Source organism: Rhinatrema bivittatum, chromosome 6, assembly GCF_901001135.1.
Source record: "Rhinatrema bivittatum chromosome 6, aRhiBiv1.1, whole genome shotgun sequence".
Taxonomy (NCBI): Eukaryota; Metazoa; Chordata; class Amphibia; order Gymnophiona; family Rhinatrematidae; genus Rhinatrema; species Rhinatrema bivittatum.
In genome coordinates, this window is record NC_042620.1 from 8,576,516 (window position 1) to 8,595,842 (window position 19,327).

The 19,327-nt window shown below is 49.3% G+C and overlaps 1 protein-coding gene across 1 annotated transcript in view; it reads left to right on the forward strand.

The window, feature by feature from the left end:
* Nucleotides 1-19,327, forward strand: part of ABCB6 (ATP binding cassette subfamily B member 6 (Langereis blood group)) — a 206,922-nt gene that overhangs the window by 67,908 nt on the left and 119,687 nt on the right. Inside the window, exons 14-15 of the mRNA XM_029605015.1 lie at nt 1,742-1,799; nt 5,505-5,609. Coding sequence (XP_029460875.1) covers nt 1,742-1,799; nt 5,505-5,609 — 163 coding nt within the window. The remainder of the gene's footprint in view (nt 1-1,741; nt 1,800-5,504; nt 5,610-19,327) is intronic.

The following is a 19,327-nucleotide window of genomic DNA, read 5'->3' on the forward strand; positions in this document are numbered from 1 at the left end:
AAACTTTCTCTGTCTCCATCTGCTGGCAGGGAGGCAAAACCCAGCAGTCTGGACAGATCCTTTGTGTCCCAGGAACCATATTTAGCAGGTAAGAACCAATTTTCCTTATATTTTGTGGAGTGTCCAGTCAGCGCAGGTTAAAGGACTGAAATTCAGGGCACGGGTTGAATATGCCTAACCCCCCACTACAGTAAGGTAATGGTGTGCCAGTGCCTCGGGAGGTAAAGTGTGCTGACCGGACAATGTGCACACAAAGCTGATGCTCGGGGGAGACTCTCGGTCATGATGATGGACCCAAAAATGCTTTTGGTGCAGAAAACATACTTTACGTACACAGGCAGATTTTATACTCACTTTTTTGTGCAAAACTCCTTGCTGCAGCGGGAGTAACATTTGCACACAACTGCGGGTAACCCGCTGTAACGTGCCTTGAACTCCGTGGCTGGAAAAGTGTGAAATAAATAGACGATGGCGATGAACTGCCCATGCCCCATAATATAGGAGCCTTGCCTCAGCATGAATGGGAGAGGAAGAGCCTTATACGAGGCTTTGAGTGAGGGGGAGGGGGAGGTGTGGCCCTTGTATGAGGCTTTTGGGGAGGGGCAGGTGTGGCCCTTACACGAGGCTTTGGGGGAGGGGCAGGTGTGGCCCTTATATGAGGCTTTGGGGGAGGGGGCAGGTGTGGCCCTTACATGAGGCTTTGGGGGAGGGGCAGGTGTGGCCCTTATACGAGGCTTTGAGTGAGGGGGAGGGGCAGGTGTGGCCCTTATACAAGGCTTTGGGGAGGGGGCGGGGCAGGTGTGGCCCTTACACGAGGCTTTGGGGGAGGGGCAGGTGTGGCCCTTACATGAGGCTTTGGGGGAGGGGGCAGGTGTGGCCCTTATACGAGGCTTTGAGTGAGGGGGAGGGGGAGGTGTGGCCCTTGTACGAGGCTTTGGGGGAGGGGCAGGTGTGGCCCTTATACAAGGCTTTGGGGAGGGGGCGGGGACAGGTGTGGCCCTTACACGAGGCTTTGGGGGAGGGGCAGGTGTGGCCCTTACACGAGGCTTTGGGGGAGGGGCAGGTGTGGCCCTTACATGAGGCTTTGGGGGAGGGGCAGGTGTGGCCCTTATACGAGGCTTTGAGTGAGGGGGAGGGGCAGGTGTGGCCCTTATACGAGGCTTTGGGGGAGGGGCGGGGCAGGTGTGGCCCTTATACGAGGCTTTGGGGGAGGGGCAGGTGTGGCCCTTACATGAGGCTTTGGGGGAGGGGCAGGTGTGGCCCTTACATGAGGCTTTGGGGGAGGGGCAGGTGTGGCCCTTATACGAGGCTTTGAGTGAGGGGGAGGGGGAGGTGTGGCCCTTGTACGAGGCTTTGGGGGAGGGGCAGGTGTGGCCCTTATACGAGGCTTTGAGTGAGGGGGAGGGGCAGGTGTGGCCCTTATACGAGGCTTTGGGGGAGGGGCGGGGCAGGTGTGGCCCTTATACGAGGCTTTGGGGGAGGGGCAGGTGTGGCCCTTACATGAGGCTTTGGGGGAGGGGCAGGTGTGGCCCTTACATGAGGCTTTGGGGGAGGGGCAGGTGTGGCCCTTATACGAGGCTTTGAGTGAGGGGGAGGGGCAGGTGTGGCCCTTATACGAGGCTTTGGGGGAGGGGCGGGGCAGGTGTGGCCCTGGGGGTGTGTATGGGGAGGATACAGGGCTGTGGGGGAGCGGGAGCAGGCTTGTGCTGAGATAAAACCTGTCCTCTCTTCTCTGCTAAAGGCGGGAGATCCTGCAGGATGTCTCCTTCTCGGTGATACCTGGGCAGACGGTGGCACTGGTAAGGAGAGACCTTTTATTCCTGATTTGTTTCCTTCTCCTGCATTGCTAAGGGTCTTTACATCAGCGGGTCTCCCCCTCATTCCCTGTATTCATAGACCGGGAAGGAACAGCCTGGGCTCACGATGATGGAGAACTTGAACTTCTCCCAGACTTCAGCACTTCTGCCTCCCTGGCTTCACAGGAAGAGATCAGAGACTTCTCAAATTGACACAAGAAAATGCACATCAGATTCAGGAAGCTGAGACTGGGTACACGAGCTGCCCAAATAGCACACAAAGGGGGCCATTTAACAAGGCGTTAGAAGCAGGCGTTAGGGCAGTCTTTAGTTAATACCATGCTAAGCGGTTTTACTGACGCATCCCTTCCCCCGGTAATGCAAGGCTGCCCTGCAGGCCCCTGCAGATCTGGCAAGGGACTTCCCTTGCTTTACCCCATCTGATGTAAGTAAGCTCTTCAGTGCAGGAACTATCCTCACTCACACTCGCCCCCTGCTTGCTCCGATGAGCAAAATAGCGTTGGCTCACCCGATGCTCTCCTTTGCCCCTACTGCGTCGTTATTAAAGTCAAATTTGAGTTTCTGTTAGAGGTTTTTGACCTTGGGGAAAATCATAGTTGTTGTCTTTTCTAGATTCCCCAATCCAGCCCAACTCACAGCTGGAGCAAGTTGGGTTTCCTTCTCTTTTTGGCAGTTGTGTTAATACACACAGATCCGTCAAATTATCACCAAAGTAATTGTAGGTAGGAGTCCCAGAGCTGAGAATGCAAGGACCCCTGTATTGCAGAGACAGGGAGTGTGAGCACCCCTCACATCCCCGACAAGGGATCTCCAGCCTCCTGCACACGTAATGCTGAAGGCATCCTGCAGAGTGCTCCTGGATGGCATTTGGAGCAGATAAGGACCTCCAGGCCCTCCCACTCAATGCCCAGTCTCTTTTCCCACTGCAGTACCACAGACCCTACCTCTCAGGCTGTACCCCTCACATCTAAGGCTCCTCTCTGCCTCTCCCAGGCTTTCTTAGTTCAGTTACTGGGTTTTTCCCTCTACCACTTCCCCTGGGAGGCCGTTCATGCATTTACCCTCTTTCCATGAAGAAATATTTCCTGATGCTATTCAGAGTCTGCTCTCTCCATATTAAGCTTATGTAATTCTCACTGTCGCCCCTTCCACCTTGTTTTCAGCTGGATCCCAAGTGCACGTGGAGATAGGGACTCATCCCAGGGTCTCACAAAGACTGAAGCAGAGCTGGGACTAGAACTGAGGCACAGGGAGATAAAGTGACTCACCCCAGGGTCACACAGAGAGTCAGTGGCAGAGCTGGGATTAGAACTGAGGCACAGGGAGATAAAGTGACTCACCCCAGCGTCACACAGAGAGTCAGTGACAGAGCTGGGATTAGAGCTGAGGCACAGGGAGATAAAGTGACTCACCCCAGGGTCACAGAGAGTCAGTGACAGAGCTGGGATTAGAGCTGAGGCACAGGGAGATAAAGTGACTCACCCCAGGGTCACACAGAGAGTCAGTGACAGAGCTGGGAATAGAACTGAGGCACAGGGAGATAAAGTGACTCACCCCAGGGTCACACAGAGAGTCAGTGACAGAGCTGGGATTAGAACTGAGGCACAGAGGGATAAAGTGACTCACCCCAGGGTCACACAGAGAGTCAGTGACAGAGCTGGGATTAGAGCTGAGGCACAGGGAGATAAAGTGACTCACCCCAGGGTCACACAGAGAGTCAGTGACAGAGCTGGGATTAGAACTGAGGCACAGGAGATAAAGTGACTCACCCCAGGGTCACAGAGAGAGTCACTGACAGAGCTGGGATTAGAACTGAGGCACAGTGAGATAAAGTGACTCACCCCAGGGTCACACAGAGAGTCACTGACAGAGCTGGGATTAGAACTGAGGCACAGTGAGATAAAGTGACTCACCCCAGGGTCACACAGAGAGTCAGTGTCAGAGCTGGGACTAGAACTGAGGCACAGGGAGATAAAGTGACTCATCCCAGGGTCACACAGAGAGTCAGTGTCAGAGCTGGGACTAGAACTGAGGCACAGGGAGATAAAGTGACTCACCCCAGGGTCACACAGAGAGTCAGTGTCAGAGCTGGGATTAGAACTGAGGCACAGGGAGATAAGGTGACTCACCCCAGGGTCACACAGAGAGTCAGTGACAGAGCTGGGATTAGAACTGAGGTACAGGGAGATAAAGTGACTCACCCCAGGGTCACACAGAGAGTCAGTGTCAGAGCTGGGACTAGAACTGAGGCACAGGGAGATAAAGTGACTCACCCCAGGGTCACACAGAGAGTCAGTGACAGAGCTGGGATTAGAACTGAGGCACAGAGAGATAAGGTGACTCACCCCAGGGTCACACAGAGAGTCAGTGATAGAGCTGGGATTAGAACTGAGGCACAGGGAGATAAGGTGACTCACCCCAGGGTCACACAGAGAGTCAGTGATAGAGCTGGGATTAGAACTGAGGCACAGAGAGATAAGGTGACTCACCCCAGGGTCACACAGAGAGTCAGTGACAGAGCTGGGATTAGAACTGAGGCACAGAGAGATAAGGTGACTCACCCCAGGGTCACACAGAGAGTCAGTGACAGAGCTGGGATTAGAACTGAGGCACAGGGAGATAAAGTGACTCACCCCAGCGTCACACAGAGAGTCGGTGGCAGAGCTGGGATTAGAACTGAGGCACAGGGAGATAAAGTGACTCACCCCAGGGTCACACAGAGAGTCAGTGACAGAGCTGGGATTAGAACTGAGGCACAGAGAGATAAGGTGACTCACCCCAGGGTCACACAGAGAGTCAGTGACAGAGCTGGGATTAGAGCTGAGGCACAGGGAGATAAAGTGACTCATCCCAGGGTCACACAGAGAGTGAGTGGCAGAGCTGGGATTAGAACTGAGGCACAGGGAGATAAAGTGACTCACCCCAGGGTCACAGAGAGAGTCAGTGACAGAGCTGGGATTAGAACTGAGGCACAGGGAGATAAAGTGACTCATCCCAGGATCACACAGAGAGTCAGTGACAGAGCTGGGATTAGAACTGAGGCACAGGGAGATAAAGTGACTCACCCCAGGGTCACAGAGAGTCAGTGACAGAGCTGGGACTAGAACTGAGGCACAGGGAGATAAAGTGACTCACCCCAGGGTCACACAGAGAGTCAGTGACAGAGCTGGGATTAGAGCTGAGGCACAGGGAGATAAAGTGACTCACCCCAGGGTCACACAGAGAGTCAGTGACAGAGCTGGGATTAGAGCTGAGGCACAGGGAGATAAAGTGACTCACCCCAGGGTCACACAGAGAGTCAGTGACAGAGCTGGGATTAGAACTGAGGCACAGGGGGATAAAGTGACTCACCCCAGGGTCACACAGAGAGTCAGTGATAGAGCTGGGATTAGAACTGAGGCACAGGGAGATAAAGTGACTCACCCCAGGGTCACACAGAGAGTCAGTGACAGAGCTGGGATTAGAGCTGAGGCACAGGGAGATTTAGTGATTTATCCTAGAGTAACAGAGAGAGTCGGTGACAGAGCAGGGATTAGAACTGAGGCACAGGGAGAAAGTGACTTTATGCCAGGGTCACACAGAGAGTCAGTGACAGAAAGTTTCCTGACCCCTAGTCTTAGCTCTAAACATGAACCTCCCTCCTCCTCCTGCCTCCCACTACTGCCCCCTTTTCTGTGCTCTTGCTAGGTGGGGCCGTCTGGATCGGGGAAGAGTACAGTCATTCGCCTGCTTTTCCGATTTTATGATGTCCGGGGAGGCTGCATCAAGATAGATGGACAGGACATCTCCAAGGTAAGAGGTGACTTACAGATGGAAATGAGGGGAGCTGCTCACATTAGGCTACCAACTATGTCTTTCTGGGAGTTTCTGCAAAATCTCATAGAGCAAATCATAGAGCAAGAAACAATGTCCTCCCCTGTATCTAATGCAGATCTCTGAGGGTTCCTGCAGGATCTCACAGTGCAGGAGACAATGTCCTCCCCTGTATCTAATGCAGATCTCTGAGGGTTCCTGCAGGATCTCACAGCACAGGAGACAATGTCCTCCCCTGTATCTAATGCAGACCTCTGAGGGTTCCAGCAGGATCTCACAGCACAGGAGACAATGTCCTCCCCTGTATCTAATGCAGATCTCTGAGGGTTCCTGCAGGATCTCACAGCGCAGGAGACAATGTCCTCCCCAGTATCTAATGCAGACCTCTGAGGGTTCCTGCAGGATCTCACAGTGCAGGAGACAATGTCCTCCCCTGTATCTAATGCAGATCTCTGAGGGCTCCTGCAGGATCTCACAGTGCAGGAGACAATGTCCTCCCCTGTATCTAATGCAGATCTCTGAGGGTTCCTGCAGGGTCTCACAGTGCAGGAGACAATGTCCTCCCCAGTATCTAATGCAGATCTCTGAGGGTTCCTGCAGGATCTCACAGTGCAGGAGACAATGTCCTCCCCTGTATCTAATGCAGATCTCTGAGGGTTCCTGCAGGGTCTCACAATGCAGGAGACAATGTCCTCCCCTGTATCTAATGCAGATCTCTGCGGGTTCCTGCAGGATCTCACAGCACAGGAGACAATGTCCTCCCCTGTATCTAATGCAGATCTCTGAGGGCTCCTGCAGGATCTCACAGTGCAGGAGACAATGTCCTCCCCTGTATCTAATGCAGATCTCTGAGGGTTCCTGCAGGATCTCACAGTGCAGGAGACAATGTCCTCCCCTGTATCTAATGCAGATCTCTGAGGGTTCCTGCAGGATCTCACAGTGCAGGAGACAATGTCCTCCCCTGTATCTAATGCAGATCTCTGAGGGTTCCTGCAGGATCTCACAGTGCAGGAGACAATGTCCTCCCCTGTATCTAATGCAGACCTTTGAGGGTTCCTGCAGGATCTCACAGCACAGGAGACAATGTCCTCCCCTGTATCTAATGCAGACCTTTGAGGGTTCCTGCAGGATCTCACAGCACAGGAGACAATGTCCTCCCCTGTATCTAATGCAGATCTCTGAGGGTTCCTGCAGGATCTCACAGCACAGGAGACAATGTCCTCCCCTGTATCTAATGCAGATCTCTGAGGGTTCCTGCAGGATTTCACAGCACAGGAGACAATGTCTTCTCCTGTATCTAATGCAGATCTCTGAGGGCTTCTGCAGGATCTCACAGCACAGGAGACCATGTCCTCCCCTGTATCTAATGCAGATCTCTGAGGGCTCCTGCAGGATCTCTCAGTGCAGGAGACAATGTCCTCCCCTGTATCTAATGCAGATCTCTGAGGGTTCCTGCAGGGTCTCACAGTGCAGGAGACAATGTCCTCCCCAGTATCTAATGCAGATCTCTGGGGGTTCCTGCAGGATCTCACAGCGCAGGAGACAATGTCCTCCCCTGTATTTAATGCAGAATTCTGAATCTCACAGCGCAGGAGACAATGTCCTCCCCTGTATCTAATGCAGATCTCTGAGGGTTCCTGCAGGATCTCACAGTGCAGGAGACAATGTCCTCCCCTGTATCTAATGCAGATCTCTGAGGGTTCCTGCAGGGTCTCACAGTGCAGGAGACAATGTCCTCCCCAGTATCTAATGCAGATCTCTGAGGGCTCCTGCAGGATCTCACAGTGCAGGAGACAATGTCCTCCCCTGTATCTAATGCAGATCTCTGAGGGTTCCTGCAGGATCTCACAGCACAGGAGACAATGTCCTCCCCTGTATCTAATGCAGATCTCTGAGGGCTCCTGCAGGATCTCACAGTGCAGGAGACAATGTTCTTCCCTGTATCTATTGCAGATCTCTGAGGGTTCCTGCAGGATCTCACAGTGCAGGAGACAATGTCCTCCCCTGTATCTAATGCAGATCTCTGAGGGTTCCTGCAGGGTCTCACAGCACAGGAGACAATGTCCTCCCCTGTATCTAATGCAGATCTCTCAGGGTTCCTGCAGGATCTCACAGCGCAGGAGACAATGTCCTCCCCTGTATCTAATGCAGATCTCTCAGGGTTCCTGCAGGATCTCACAGCACAGGAGACAATGTCCTCCCCTGTATCTAATGCAGATCTCTGAGGGTTCCTGCAGGATCTCACAGCACAGGAGACAATGTCCTCCCCAGTATCTAATGCACATCTCTGAGGGCTCCTGCAGGATCTCACAGCACAGGGGACAATGTCCTCCCCAGTATCTAATGCAGATCTCTGGGGGTTCCTGCAGGATCTCACAGCGCAGGAGACAATGTCCTCCCCTGTATTTAATGCAGATCTCTGGGGGTTCCTGCAGGATCTCACAGCACAGGAGACAATGTCCTCCCCAGTATCTAATGCAGATCTCTGGGGCTTCCTGCAGGATCTCACAGCACAGGAGACAATGTCCTCCCCAGTATCTAATGCAGATCTCTGGGGGTTCCTGCAGGATCTCACAGCGCAGGAGACAATGTCCTCTCCAGTATCTAATGCAGATCTCTGAGGGTTCCTGCAGGATCTCACAGCACAGAAGACAATGTCCTCCCCTGTATCTAATGCAGATCTCTGGGGGTTCCTGCAGGATCTCACAGCGCAGGAGACAATGTCCTCCCCTGTATCTAATGCAGATCTCTGAGGGTTCCTGCAGGATCTCACAGCACAGGAGACAATGTCCTCCCCTGTATCTAATGCAGATCTCTGAGGGTTCCTGCAGGATCTCACAGCACAGGAGACAATGTCCTCCCCTGTATCTAATGCAGATCTCTGAGGGTTCCTGCAGGATCTCACAGCACAGGAGACAATGTCCTCCCCTGTATCTAATGCAGATCTCTGAGGGTTCCTGCAGGATCTCACAGCACAGGAGACAATGTCCTCCCCAGTATCTAATGCAGATCTCTGGGGCTTCCTGCAGGATCTCACAGCACAGGAGACAATGTCCTCCCCAGTATCTAATGCAGATCTCTGGGGGTTCCTGCAGGATCTCACAGCGCAGGAGACAATGTCCTCTCCAGTATCTAATGCAGATCTCTGAGGGTTCCTGCAGGATCTCACAGCACAGAAGACAATGTCCTCCCCTGTATCTAATGCAGATCTCTGGGGGTTCCTGCAGGATCTCACAGCACAGAAGACAATGTCCTCCCCTGTATCTAATGCAGATCTCTGAGGGTTCCTGCAGGATCTCACAGCGCAGGAGACAATGTCCTCCCCTGTATCTAATGCAGATCTCTGGGGGTTCCTGCAGGATCTCACAGCGCAGGAGACAATGACCTCCCCTGTATCTAATGCAGATCTCTGAGGGTTCCTGCAGGATCTCACAGCACAGGAGACAATGTCCTCCCCTGTATCTAATGCAGATCTCTGAGGGTTCCTGCAGGATCTCACAGCGCAGGAGACAATGTCCTCTCCTGTATCTAATGCAGATCTCTGAGGGTTCCTGCAGGATCTCACAGCGCAGGAGACAATGACCTCCCCTGTATCTAATGCAGATCTCTGAGGGTTCCTGCAGGATCTCACAGCACAGGAGACAATGTCCTCCCCTGTATCTAATGCAGATCTCTGGGGGTTCCTGCAGGATCTCACAGCACAGGACACAGTTTCCCCCCCCTGTATCTAATGCAGGTTTCTGTGAGGTCTCCTGGACGTCCTGGTTCTGGAAGGGACTGTCATCACCCTGTGTTACTTAATACTATTGTGTAAGTTTTTCCCACCGGTGGGATTTTGCTCCTCAGTTGCATCTGCTTCCCCCTCGCTCCCGATGTCTGAGAAGAGCTGGGTTGTGTTTTGGTTTTCCGGATCCTTTGGATCTGGGACCTTGAGTGAGAGGAAGAGGAAGCAGAAAATATCTAGGGAGGCTCAGTGTTTTTTGGGAGTCACAAATTTTACATTTAGTTTTAACAATTTTTATTGGCATAAAATCAAAGAGGACTTGGGTTGCAGGGTTGCTGATGCATCCACAAGTAGAGACCGAGAGTTATGACAATACAGATAAGAACTGGAAACCCCAAATTTTACATTTAATGAGACTCCTGGTTTGGGCTTTAAAATTTTTTTTTTTTGTTGTAATTTATTGTTTATTAACACAACCGTAAATAATGCCATACAGTTAACTGAACGGACAGAAACCGTTAACATGGAGTGAACATGTGAACATCACATGCTAGATTCTCATCACGTACAGTACGATATGTTGAGTGAAAGGTCTTTGAGGTGTTCTGAAAACAGCTGTGAAGCACCACAGCTGGAAAGCTGCTGTAAGATCAGGGGATCTCCCACCTCCTCTGTCGTCCCCCCGGCAGATTCTAGCCCAGGAGAGCCCCGGGGGGCGGGGGCATGGATGGGCACAGGGAGGAGGACTTAGATCCCCTGCTGGGGGATGATCAGCGAAACGATCTTGCCCTTCCAGACACAGGCCTTGCGGTGGCCCCACTAAGATGAGGTGGAAGGGGGCAAAGCCGTGAGTGGCCACCCGGATTCACACTCTCAAACCGCCGGGAGGGCGCCTTTCTGCGGATGTACTGTCTTCCGAAGACTCGGATCAGGGTTTGGTCCCTAGTGATCCTGCAGAGGATCCGCTGGATCCGGTCATGGCTGGCGTGAGAGGGCCGGCCACTACCTTGCCGTTCCTCAAGATGGTGCAGCAGTTAGTGGTCAGGGAGTGGGAGACTCCAAAGCCTGGCCTGAAAGTCAACGGACAAAACAAATACAGGAGCAAGGAACTGCACTCCAAGCATTCAGTAACAACAAATCGGGAAATGCAGTAGGGTTTAACGAGTCCCAGACAAGATGATAATAAGTTGTAAAATTAACTTTTTATTGGCGGCAACGCCATTGCTTTGAAAAAGGCAGAGTTTTAGACAGGGTCCCCCGACACGGACCCGTGTTTCGCCAAACGCGGCTGCATCGGGAGGGACGTATTTAAAGCGGAGTTCATAAGCTGTAACAGAGAGAACAATTTAAATGGGGGGAACTCATAGAAAAGGATCCAAAATTGAGCAGCACAGATAGGGAATCATAATCAATTCATAACACATGGTGTATTAACGTAACGCTCACATTCCAGTTCAAAGTAATGCTCACATCCAATTTTACAAAGAAAAGATAGGCAGCACCGGCAGATTATACATTTAAAGAAACCACAAAATAGCGCAAAGATTTCTTGGCCAGTCTTTAATGAAATAAGCCCCTATTTAATAATCGGAGAAACCAGTCCAGAAATACAGTAAGTAAAAAAGTGATCGGAAGGACAAGTGCAAGCAAATTACAGAAAACCAGAAGCATGTAACGTGCGAGGTCGGTACAAGGGGAAAATAATAATAAAGAATAAATAAGTAAATGAAGATACAGGTTTTTGCACCCGATTGTAAAAGCTACAAAAAACTTTAAAAAGATGATATTATGAACAAACTTAAAGACGGTTACTGAACATACGGCCATAAAATCACTTAAGTGCAACCATTTAAATTAAAGTCGGGAAATAGTGCCGTATTGCAGAAGCGTCAGAATGACTGCACGGAGGAAGGTTTATCCTAACAAAAGGAAAAGTTATTCTTAAAGGTCTGAGCAGAGTCAAATACTTCAAAGTTTAAACCGTACAGCCAATATTAACCACATACATACCTTAACAGCACTGTGCTTGTAAATATTATGGTTTGCAAGGAGAGTGGGCTGTGCCGGCGAAACCAAACATTTTAAAGAACCCGGGGGAAAAGGGCGCCAAACAATTCAACCAATCATAGAGCATTAGAAAACTTTCAGCCAATAGGAAAGCTGACCTCGGGTACAGATGAACAACATACAAAAAACGTACAAAGTCGCTACATACATCGAAAATAAGAATAGGATAAAGGCATGTGTACTGAGACAACAAAAAACCTTACGTGTCCTTACAACAGCGCTTAAACAGATTAACAGGAGTCATAGAAAAAAACGCCACTCGATCTCAGAATTAAGACTGTGTGGTATTCGACTATTTAATCTAAAAATCCATTTCTGTTCACGCCTAAGACAAGATTTCGGAAAAGTTCCTGCCCTGGGGTGGTAAGAGCATACAGTATCAATAATAAAAAATCTCAGTTCACTTTCATCATGACCTAACATAATCCAATGAGACACCGAGGGAGCGGTCTCTCGATTATTTCTGATATTTCTGCAGCTCTGCCTTAATGGTTAATGGACTTTTCCTTCAGGAACTTGTCCAAACCTTTTTTAAACGCAGCTACACTAACAGCTTTCACCACATCCTCTTCCAACAAATTCCAGAGCTTAATTATGCATTGAGTAAAAGAAAATATTTTCTCTTATTAGCTTTCAGTCTCCGAGCCGTGATTTGTGGCAGCATGATGCAGAGGGCTTGTTTGTGCTGGGTGCAGAAGGCACAAGGGCAAGCCTTATCAGAGGATGTCTGTTCTCTGCTGTCAGTGCACGTGGAGGCTGGGGTGGCTTATGTCGTGGATGCACTTTATGATTTGGTGCACACTTCGGCCAGGAGCATGGTCTTGGCAGTAGTGGCTCACAGACTTTTGTGGTTGAGAAATTGGTCGGCGGACATGAGAACATAACATAAGAAATTGCCATAGTGGATCAGACCAAGGGTCCATCAAACCCATCATCCTGTTTCCAACAGTGGCCAAACCAGGCAAGGAGCCAAACACTAAGTAGATCCCATGCTACTGATGCCAGTAATAGCAGAGGCTATTCCCTAAGTCAGCTTGATTAATAGCAGATAATGGACTTCTCCAAGACTTTATCCAAACCTTTTTTAAACCCAGCTACACTAACTGCACTAACCACATCCTCTAGCAACAAATTCCAGAGCTTAATTGTAAGTTGAGTGAAAAAGAATTTTCTACAATTAGTTTTATATGTGCTACTTGCTAACTTCATGGAGTGCCCCCTAGTCCTTCTATTATCCGAAGGCACAGCTGTGTAATCTTCCCTTTGGATCAGCTGATAAAGACTTTGGGGAAGTCCAAAGGGAACAGGTTGCCTGAGGATAGGAAAACCAGCAAGAAGGTGTTTCCACCTGGTCCCAGTTTCGGGAATCGTGTAGGTTCCGGTCAAGCAAGCTGTCTTCTGGTGCAGGAGCAAAGCAGTCGGTGAGACAGCAGCAGTCCTTTCAAGGTGCCTACAGATCTTCCAGGGATGGTACCGACCAAGGGGCCGATGGAGGAAAGTCATCACAATGAAGCCAGCATCGCCTATTCTTCCATAGACGCGGTAGGGGGCAGATTGTCCAGCTTTTACGAGAAGTGGGCCAAGATTACCTCTGACCACTGGGTTCTAGAGCTGGTGCGAGATGGCTACGCGCTAGAATTTTCTAGCCCTGTCAAGAAAACCTTTCTGGAGTCCCACATCATCTCAAAGCAAGCGAGAGGCAGTGTGGAGGACTCTGCAGAGGTTGCTAAGCTTAAACGTGATGTTCCCATCCTGAGGGAGTAGCAGGGACAGAGAAGGTACTCCATTTATTTTGTGGTTCCCAAGAAGGAAGGAACATTTCGGCCCATTCTCGACTTGCAAAAGGTGAACAGGGCCCTGAGTGTTCCATGTTTTCAAATGGAGACATTAAGAACAGTGATTGCGGCGGTCTGCAGAGGAGAGTTCTTGGTGTCGTTGGACCTAACGGAGGCATACCTCCATATTCTCATTCGATGGGACCATCAGAAGTTTCTTCAGTTCATGGTGTTGGGATAGTACTTCCAGTTTTGTGCTCTTCCCTTTGGACTGGCCACAGCACCATGAACCTTCACAAAGGCGATGATGGTAGTGGCAGCAGCCCTTCGAAGAGAAGGGGTGTTGGTTCAAGCATATCTGGATGATTGGCTTATTCGTGTGAAGACGTAGGATGAGTGTTTGAGGTCTCTCCAACGAGTCATAGGCACCTTGCGGTTGCTGGGTTGGGTGATAAATGTGGCGAAAAGTCACCTGGTGCCTTCCCAGTCTTCGGAATATCTGGGGGCGCTTTTCGATACCCAGAAGGGCAGGGTGTTTTTGACCTCGGACAGGGTAGCAACAGTCTGGGATTATTTACAGGTTCTGGGGTCCATGGCTTCTATGTTGGATTTGGTTCTGTGGGCCTTTGCACACATGAGACCGTTGCAGAGCTCACTCTTCTCCAGGTGAAATCCCTTGTCAGAGGAGTATCATCTGCCTTTGCCTCTTCTACAGGTATCCAGATCCAGTCTGTCATGGTGGCTGTCGCGTCACAACCTGGAAAAGGGAATGGATGTGGAGACCCCAGACTTGGGTGGTGGTGACCATGGATGCCAGGCTCAAAAGTTGGGGAACGGTGTGCCTGGGGCGGTCTGCTCAAAGGCTTTTGTCAGTGGAGGAGAGGGCCTGGTCCATCAATTGCCTGGAAACAAGGGTGGTTTGGTCACGGGAGGCCTTCCTTCTCCGGATCAGAGGCAGGATGGTTTGGGTATTCTTGGACAGTGCGACAACAGTGGTATACATCAACTGGCAAGGAGGGACGAAGAGTCAAGCAGTGGCTGTGGAAGCTCGGCAGTTTTTTGTTTGGGTGGAGCTCCATCTAGTGGGAATAGCGGCGTCTCATGTCGTGGGTGCAGACAATGTGCAGGTAGATTTCCTCAGCAAGCAGCAGTTGGATCTGGGGGAATGGGAGTTGTCCCTGGACGCTTGGGATAGCATCTGTATGAGATGGGGCGTCCCCAATTAGATCTTGTGGCGACATGGGCCAACAAAAAGATGAAAAGGTTTTTCAGTCGCAGAAGAGAGGTAGGCGCAGCAGGGTTGGATGCTCTGGTGTGTCCTTGGCTGACTGAGATCCTGCTGTACCTGTTTCCCCCATGGCCACTCATTGGGCGAGTTCTGCAAAGCATAGGGTCACATCCGAGGTCGGTGGTGCCAGAGTGGCTGCGGTGCCTGTGGTTCGCAGATCTCGTGCATTTCAAGGTAGAGAGACCCCTCAGGTTGGACCATATGTTCCACTTGCTGTGGCAGGAGCCCATATTTTCGGATCGGGAGGATCACTTTTGTCTTGCGATTTGGCTTTTGAGAGGCGGCGGTTGCTTCTGAAGGACCATTCGGAACAGGTTATTTCTACCCTCCTCCAGGCTCGGAGACCCTCTACCTCTATGGTATATGTCAGGGTCTTGGAAGGTCTTTGAATCATGGTGCCTACCCAGAAATTGGCTCCCCTATCTGTTGACATTCCTCAGATTTTAGCCTTTTTACAGGAGGGTTTGTCTAAGGGTTTGGCCTACAACTCCCTCCATGTGCAGGAATTGGCTTTGGGTTCCCTTAGGGACATGGTGCAGGGGGAAGTTTTTGGCCTCTCATCCTGATGTGGTTCGATTGCTGAAAGGGGTTAAAACATATGCGGCCTCCAGTTCAGAAGTTGTGTCCGGATTGGAGCCTCAATCTGGTTCTGCAAGTGCTCTATGGTGAGCCCTTTAGGCCTTTGAGAAGTGCAACATTGTGAAGGACCTGACGTTAAAGACAGTGTTTCTGGTGGCTATATGTTCTGCCAGACGGATTTTGGAATTGCAGGTTGTGTCTTACAGGGATCCTTTTCTGCATATTTCTAATGATAGGCCACATTGCGGAAGGTCCCTTCTTTCTTGCCGAAGGTGGTGTCCTCTTTTCATGTCAATCAGATGGTGGATCTTCTGGCTTTTACGGAATAGTCTAAGGATTTTTCTTAAGAAAGAAAGCTGCATCTTTTGGATGTGCGACAAACTCTCCTGCGGTATCTCCTGCAGTATCACTAATTCGTTTCAGCGCTCAGCTCACCTTCTTGTGGTGTTCGGTGGCACGAAGAAAGGCAATAGGCCTTGAAGGCTACAATTGCTCATTGGCTGAAGGAGGCCATTTGCTCTGCTTATATTTGTAAGGGTCGCAAGATTCTAGTGGGGCTCAAAATGCATTCTACAAGAGCGCAGGCGGCCTCTTGGGTCAGTTGCTATCTCCCCAGGAGATTTGTAGAGCAGCAGTGTGGTCTTCGCTTCATACTTTCACCAGACATTACTGTTTGGACATGCGGGCGCAGGAGGTTGCATCCTTTGGTGAGATTGTGTTGCGTACGGGTCTTTTGGGTTCCCACCCAGTTTAGGGGTGCTTGGGTGCATCCCACTTGCCTAGACTGATCTGGGTATGAACAGGAAAGGAAAATTGGTTCTTACCTGCTAATTTTTGTTCCTGCAATACCACATATCAGTCCAGAGACCCTCCCCGTAGCTGCCGAAAGACTACATTTCATTATTTATTTATTTATTTATTTATTTATTTATTTATTTAAAGCTTTTTTTTATACCGGCATTCATGATAGAATCACATCATGCCGGTTTACAAGTAACAAGGGGAGTGAAGAAAAACCTAACATTTAACAGGTGGAGAGAAGTAAGAAAGTTAGTTAGTTAGTTAGTTAGTTAGTTATTTATTTATTTATTTATTTATTTAACACTTTTTTTTTATACCGGCATTCGTAGGACACATCATGTCGGTTTACAAGTAACTGAGAAAGGAAATTACAATGAACGAGGAAAAAGGGCTAACTGGATAATAAAACAGGGGAAGCTGGAACTGGGATAAGAAGAGAAGCCTGAGTAGTTTTAGGAGTAAAAACGGGAACAATTATTTACATAGTGCTGGGATGTAACATGATGGTTGTAGCATACAGATCATAAGGCCCATTAGAGGAGTCAGTGAGATTCAGGGAAGGCTTGTCTAAATAGCCAAGTCTTAAGTCTTTTTCTAAATGTTAATAAGCATGGTTCCTGTCTGAGGTCCGGGGGCATAGCATTCCAGATGGAAGGTCCCGCCGTGGAGAAGGCTCGTTCCCTGAAGGCGAGGTGGTGTGTCACTTTGGATTGGGGAACATGTAACGATCCTCTGTAGGCTTCTCTGATGGGTCTGAAAGAGGAGTGTAGTTTGAGTGGGATTTGAAGGCTAAGAGGGGCTTGGGAATGGATGGTTTTATGGATGATGGTCATGGACTTATGGAGGATTCTGAAATGTATTGGTAACCAGTGCAGATTTTTAAGAATGGGAGAGATGTGATCTCTTCTTCTGGTGTTTGTCAGGATTCTAGCTACCGCGTTTTGGAGCATCTGAAGAGGTTTAATGGAGGAGGAAGGGAGACCTAGCAAGATAGAGTTGCAGTAATCTATCTTAGAGAAAATCACGGCTTGGAAAACCGTTCTGAAGTCCTGGAAGTGGAGGAGTGGTTTGACTCTTTTTAGTACTTGCAGTTTGTAGAAGCTGTCCTTGGTGGTGCGGTTGATGAATGATTTTAAATTCAACCTGTTGTCGATTAGAACTCCTAGGTCTCTTGCTTGGGTGACGAAGATGTTAGATGGTGCGCTTAGTGTGATATTACTGTTTTCCGGGGAGATAAGGAGGAGTTCTGTCTTCGCTGCGTTTAGTATCAGGTTTAGACTAGAGAGAAGAAGGTTAATCTCTCGTCGGCAGGTTTCCCAGTGCTCAAGTGTTTTGGTAATAGATTATTTGGGGATCAGTATTTGCACATCGTCGGCATAAAGGAAGTGTTTTAGTTTGAGGTTAGTTAGCAGCTGGCAAAGTGGAAGAAGGTAAATGTTGAAAAGGGTGGGGGAGAGGGAGGAACCTTGCGGAACTCCCAGTGATGAGTCGTAGCGGAGGGATTCTTTGCTATTGATTTTTACCTTGTAACCTCTGTTACTAAGGAAAGATTTGAACCATGAGAAAGCCGTTCCTGAGATTCCGATGTCCGCCAATTGGTTGAGGAGGATGGAATGGTTGACGGTGTCAAAGGCCGCAGACAGGTCGAGGAGAATTAGTATAAAGGATTGGCCTTTGTCCAGGCCCATGATGAGGTAATCAGTAAGTGAAATGAGAAGGGTTTCAGTGTTTAATGCCTTACGGAACCTGAATTGGGTGGGGTGCAGTATTTTATGGTCTTCTAGGTAATTGGAAAGTTGAGAGTTGACCAATTTTTCCATTATCTTGGCCATAAAAGGGAGATTGGAAATGGGGCGGAAATTGTTGGGGTCTTTTGGATCAAGATTCGGTTTCTTTAGGAGAGGTTTCAGAGATGCCAATTTTAAAGCCTCTGGGAAGATTCCCTGAGATAAAGAACAGTTTATGATATCGGCCAAGGTTTTGGAGATGGTGTCGGGTATTAGCAGCAGCAATTTTGTAGGGATGTGGTCGAGTGGATGGGATGAGGGTTTCATTTTCTTTACTAGAGATTGGATCTCTGAAGCTGTGGTGGGTTCAAACGATTCTAGGGAGATGTTCTTGTTAGGGAGATGGTAGGAGCTAGTAGTAGAGGAGGGGTTGGGGGGTAACTGGGTTACGAGATTGGAGATTTTGTTTTGGAAGTACAGGGCTAGTTCGTCGGCTTTGGATTGAGCTTGATCATTGGGGCGTTAGCTTGAGTTAGATCTGCTACGTAGGAGAATAATGCTTTGGCGTCGAAAATAAGGTTGTGAATCTTGTGGGCATAGAAATCCCTTTTTGCCCTTAGGGTGGAGTTCTTGTAGTGGTGGAGAGCGAGCTTGTATGCGGATAGTGTGCTGGAACATGAGGTTTTGCGCCAATTGCTTTCTTTCCGTCGGAGGTTTTGTTTGAGTTTACGGAGTTCATACCTTGATAGTTGATGTAATATATTCCAAAGAGTTTTTTGCAGTTTGTACATATGTTTTTTGGGTTTCTGGAGGTGACAGAGGCTCCAGTGCAGGGGGCTCCAACCCTGCTTTACCTGATTGCCCTGGGAGGGTTTTAGGTTCTAATCTTTGGCTTGGGTACAGGTCAGTACTGAGGGACTGCAGGTGGCACTCTCGGTTATGTAGCAGTGCCTCAAAGTTTTGTTCCCTGTACGTACCCGGATCAGTCCAGACCGTGGGTTGAGCCTCCTTTCCAGCAGGTGGAGACAGACCAAAACTGAAAGGGTATCCTATGTGAGGACAGAGCCTACCCTGTAGCCCTTCAGTATTTGTCTGTCTCCAGTAGGTGGAACAGCTCACCCTGTGGTTCCCTGTTCACTTCTATTTGTCCCTTCTGGGCGTTTTTTCCTTCTGTGTGTCTATCATGTTTGGATCAAGCAAGTAATTCTGAGTTATTGTTTAAAAAAAAAAAAAAAAAAAAAAAAAGTGTGAATCTCTTGTTTTGTAAATTCTGTTGCTTCTCCCCCTTGTCTCCCCTGGTGGGTTCTCATTCACTCCTCCTATGCCTCGAAACGCTTATCCAAGTGTAAGGACAGAGACCAGGTCTGGCCATTCACTTTTGTACTGCAGCACCTTTTCAATATTTGAGTCTCTTAATGCTGTTAAGTCTGCCTGGGGGGGGGGTCTGTGACGGTATCTTTGTGTCTTACCTGTTGCTATAAGACCCAGATCTCCATCCTCTCTTGGGATGTAGTAATTTATTTATTTTCTTCTATCTACAACTCACTCAAGAATCCCCGAGGGAGGAGCAACACATATAAAAGTAAATCATAATATAGGTTCTTTCAGATTTTCTCCAGTGCCATAGCTTGATACAGAATGGGAAGATGTCAATAATTTCTGGACTCAAAGCCAGGGCAACAAGAACACTTCAAATCAGCAAGAGGTTTTTAAATTTAATTTATTTGGCTTCTTAA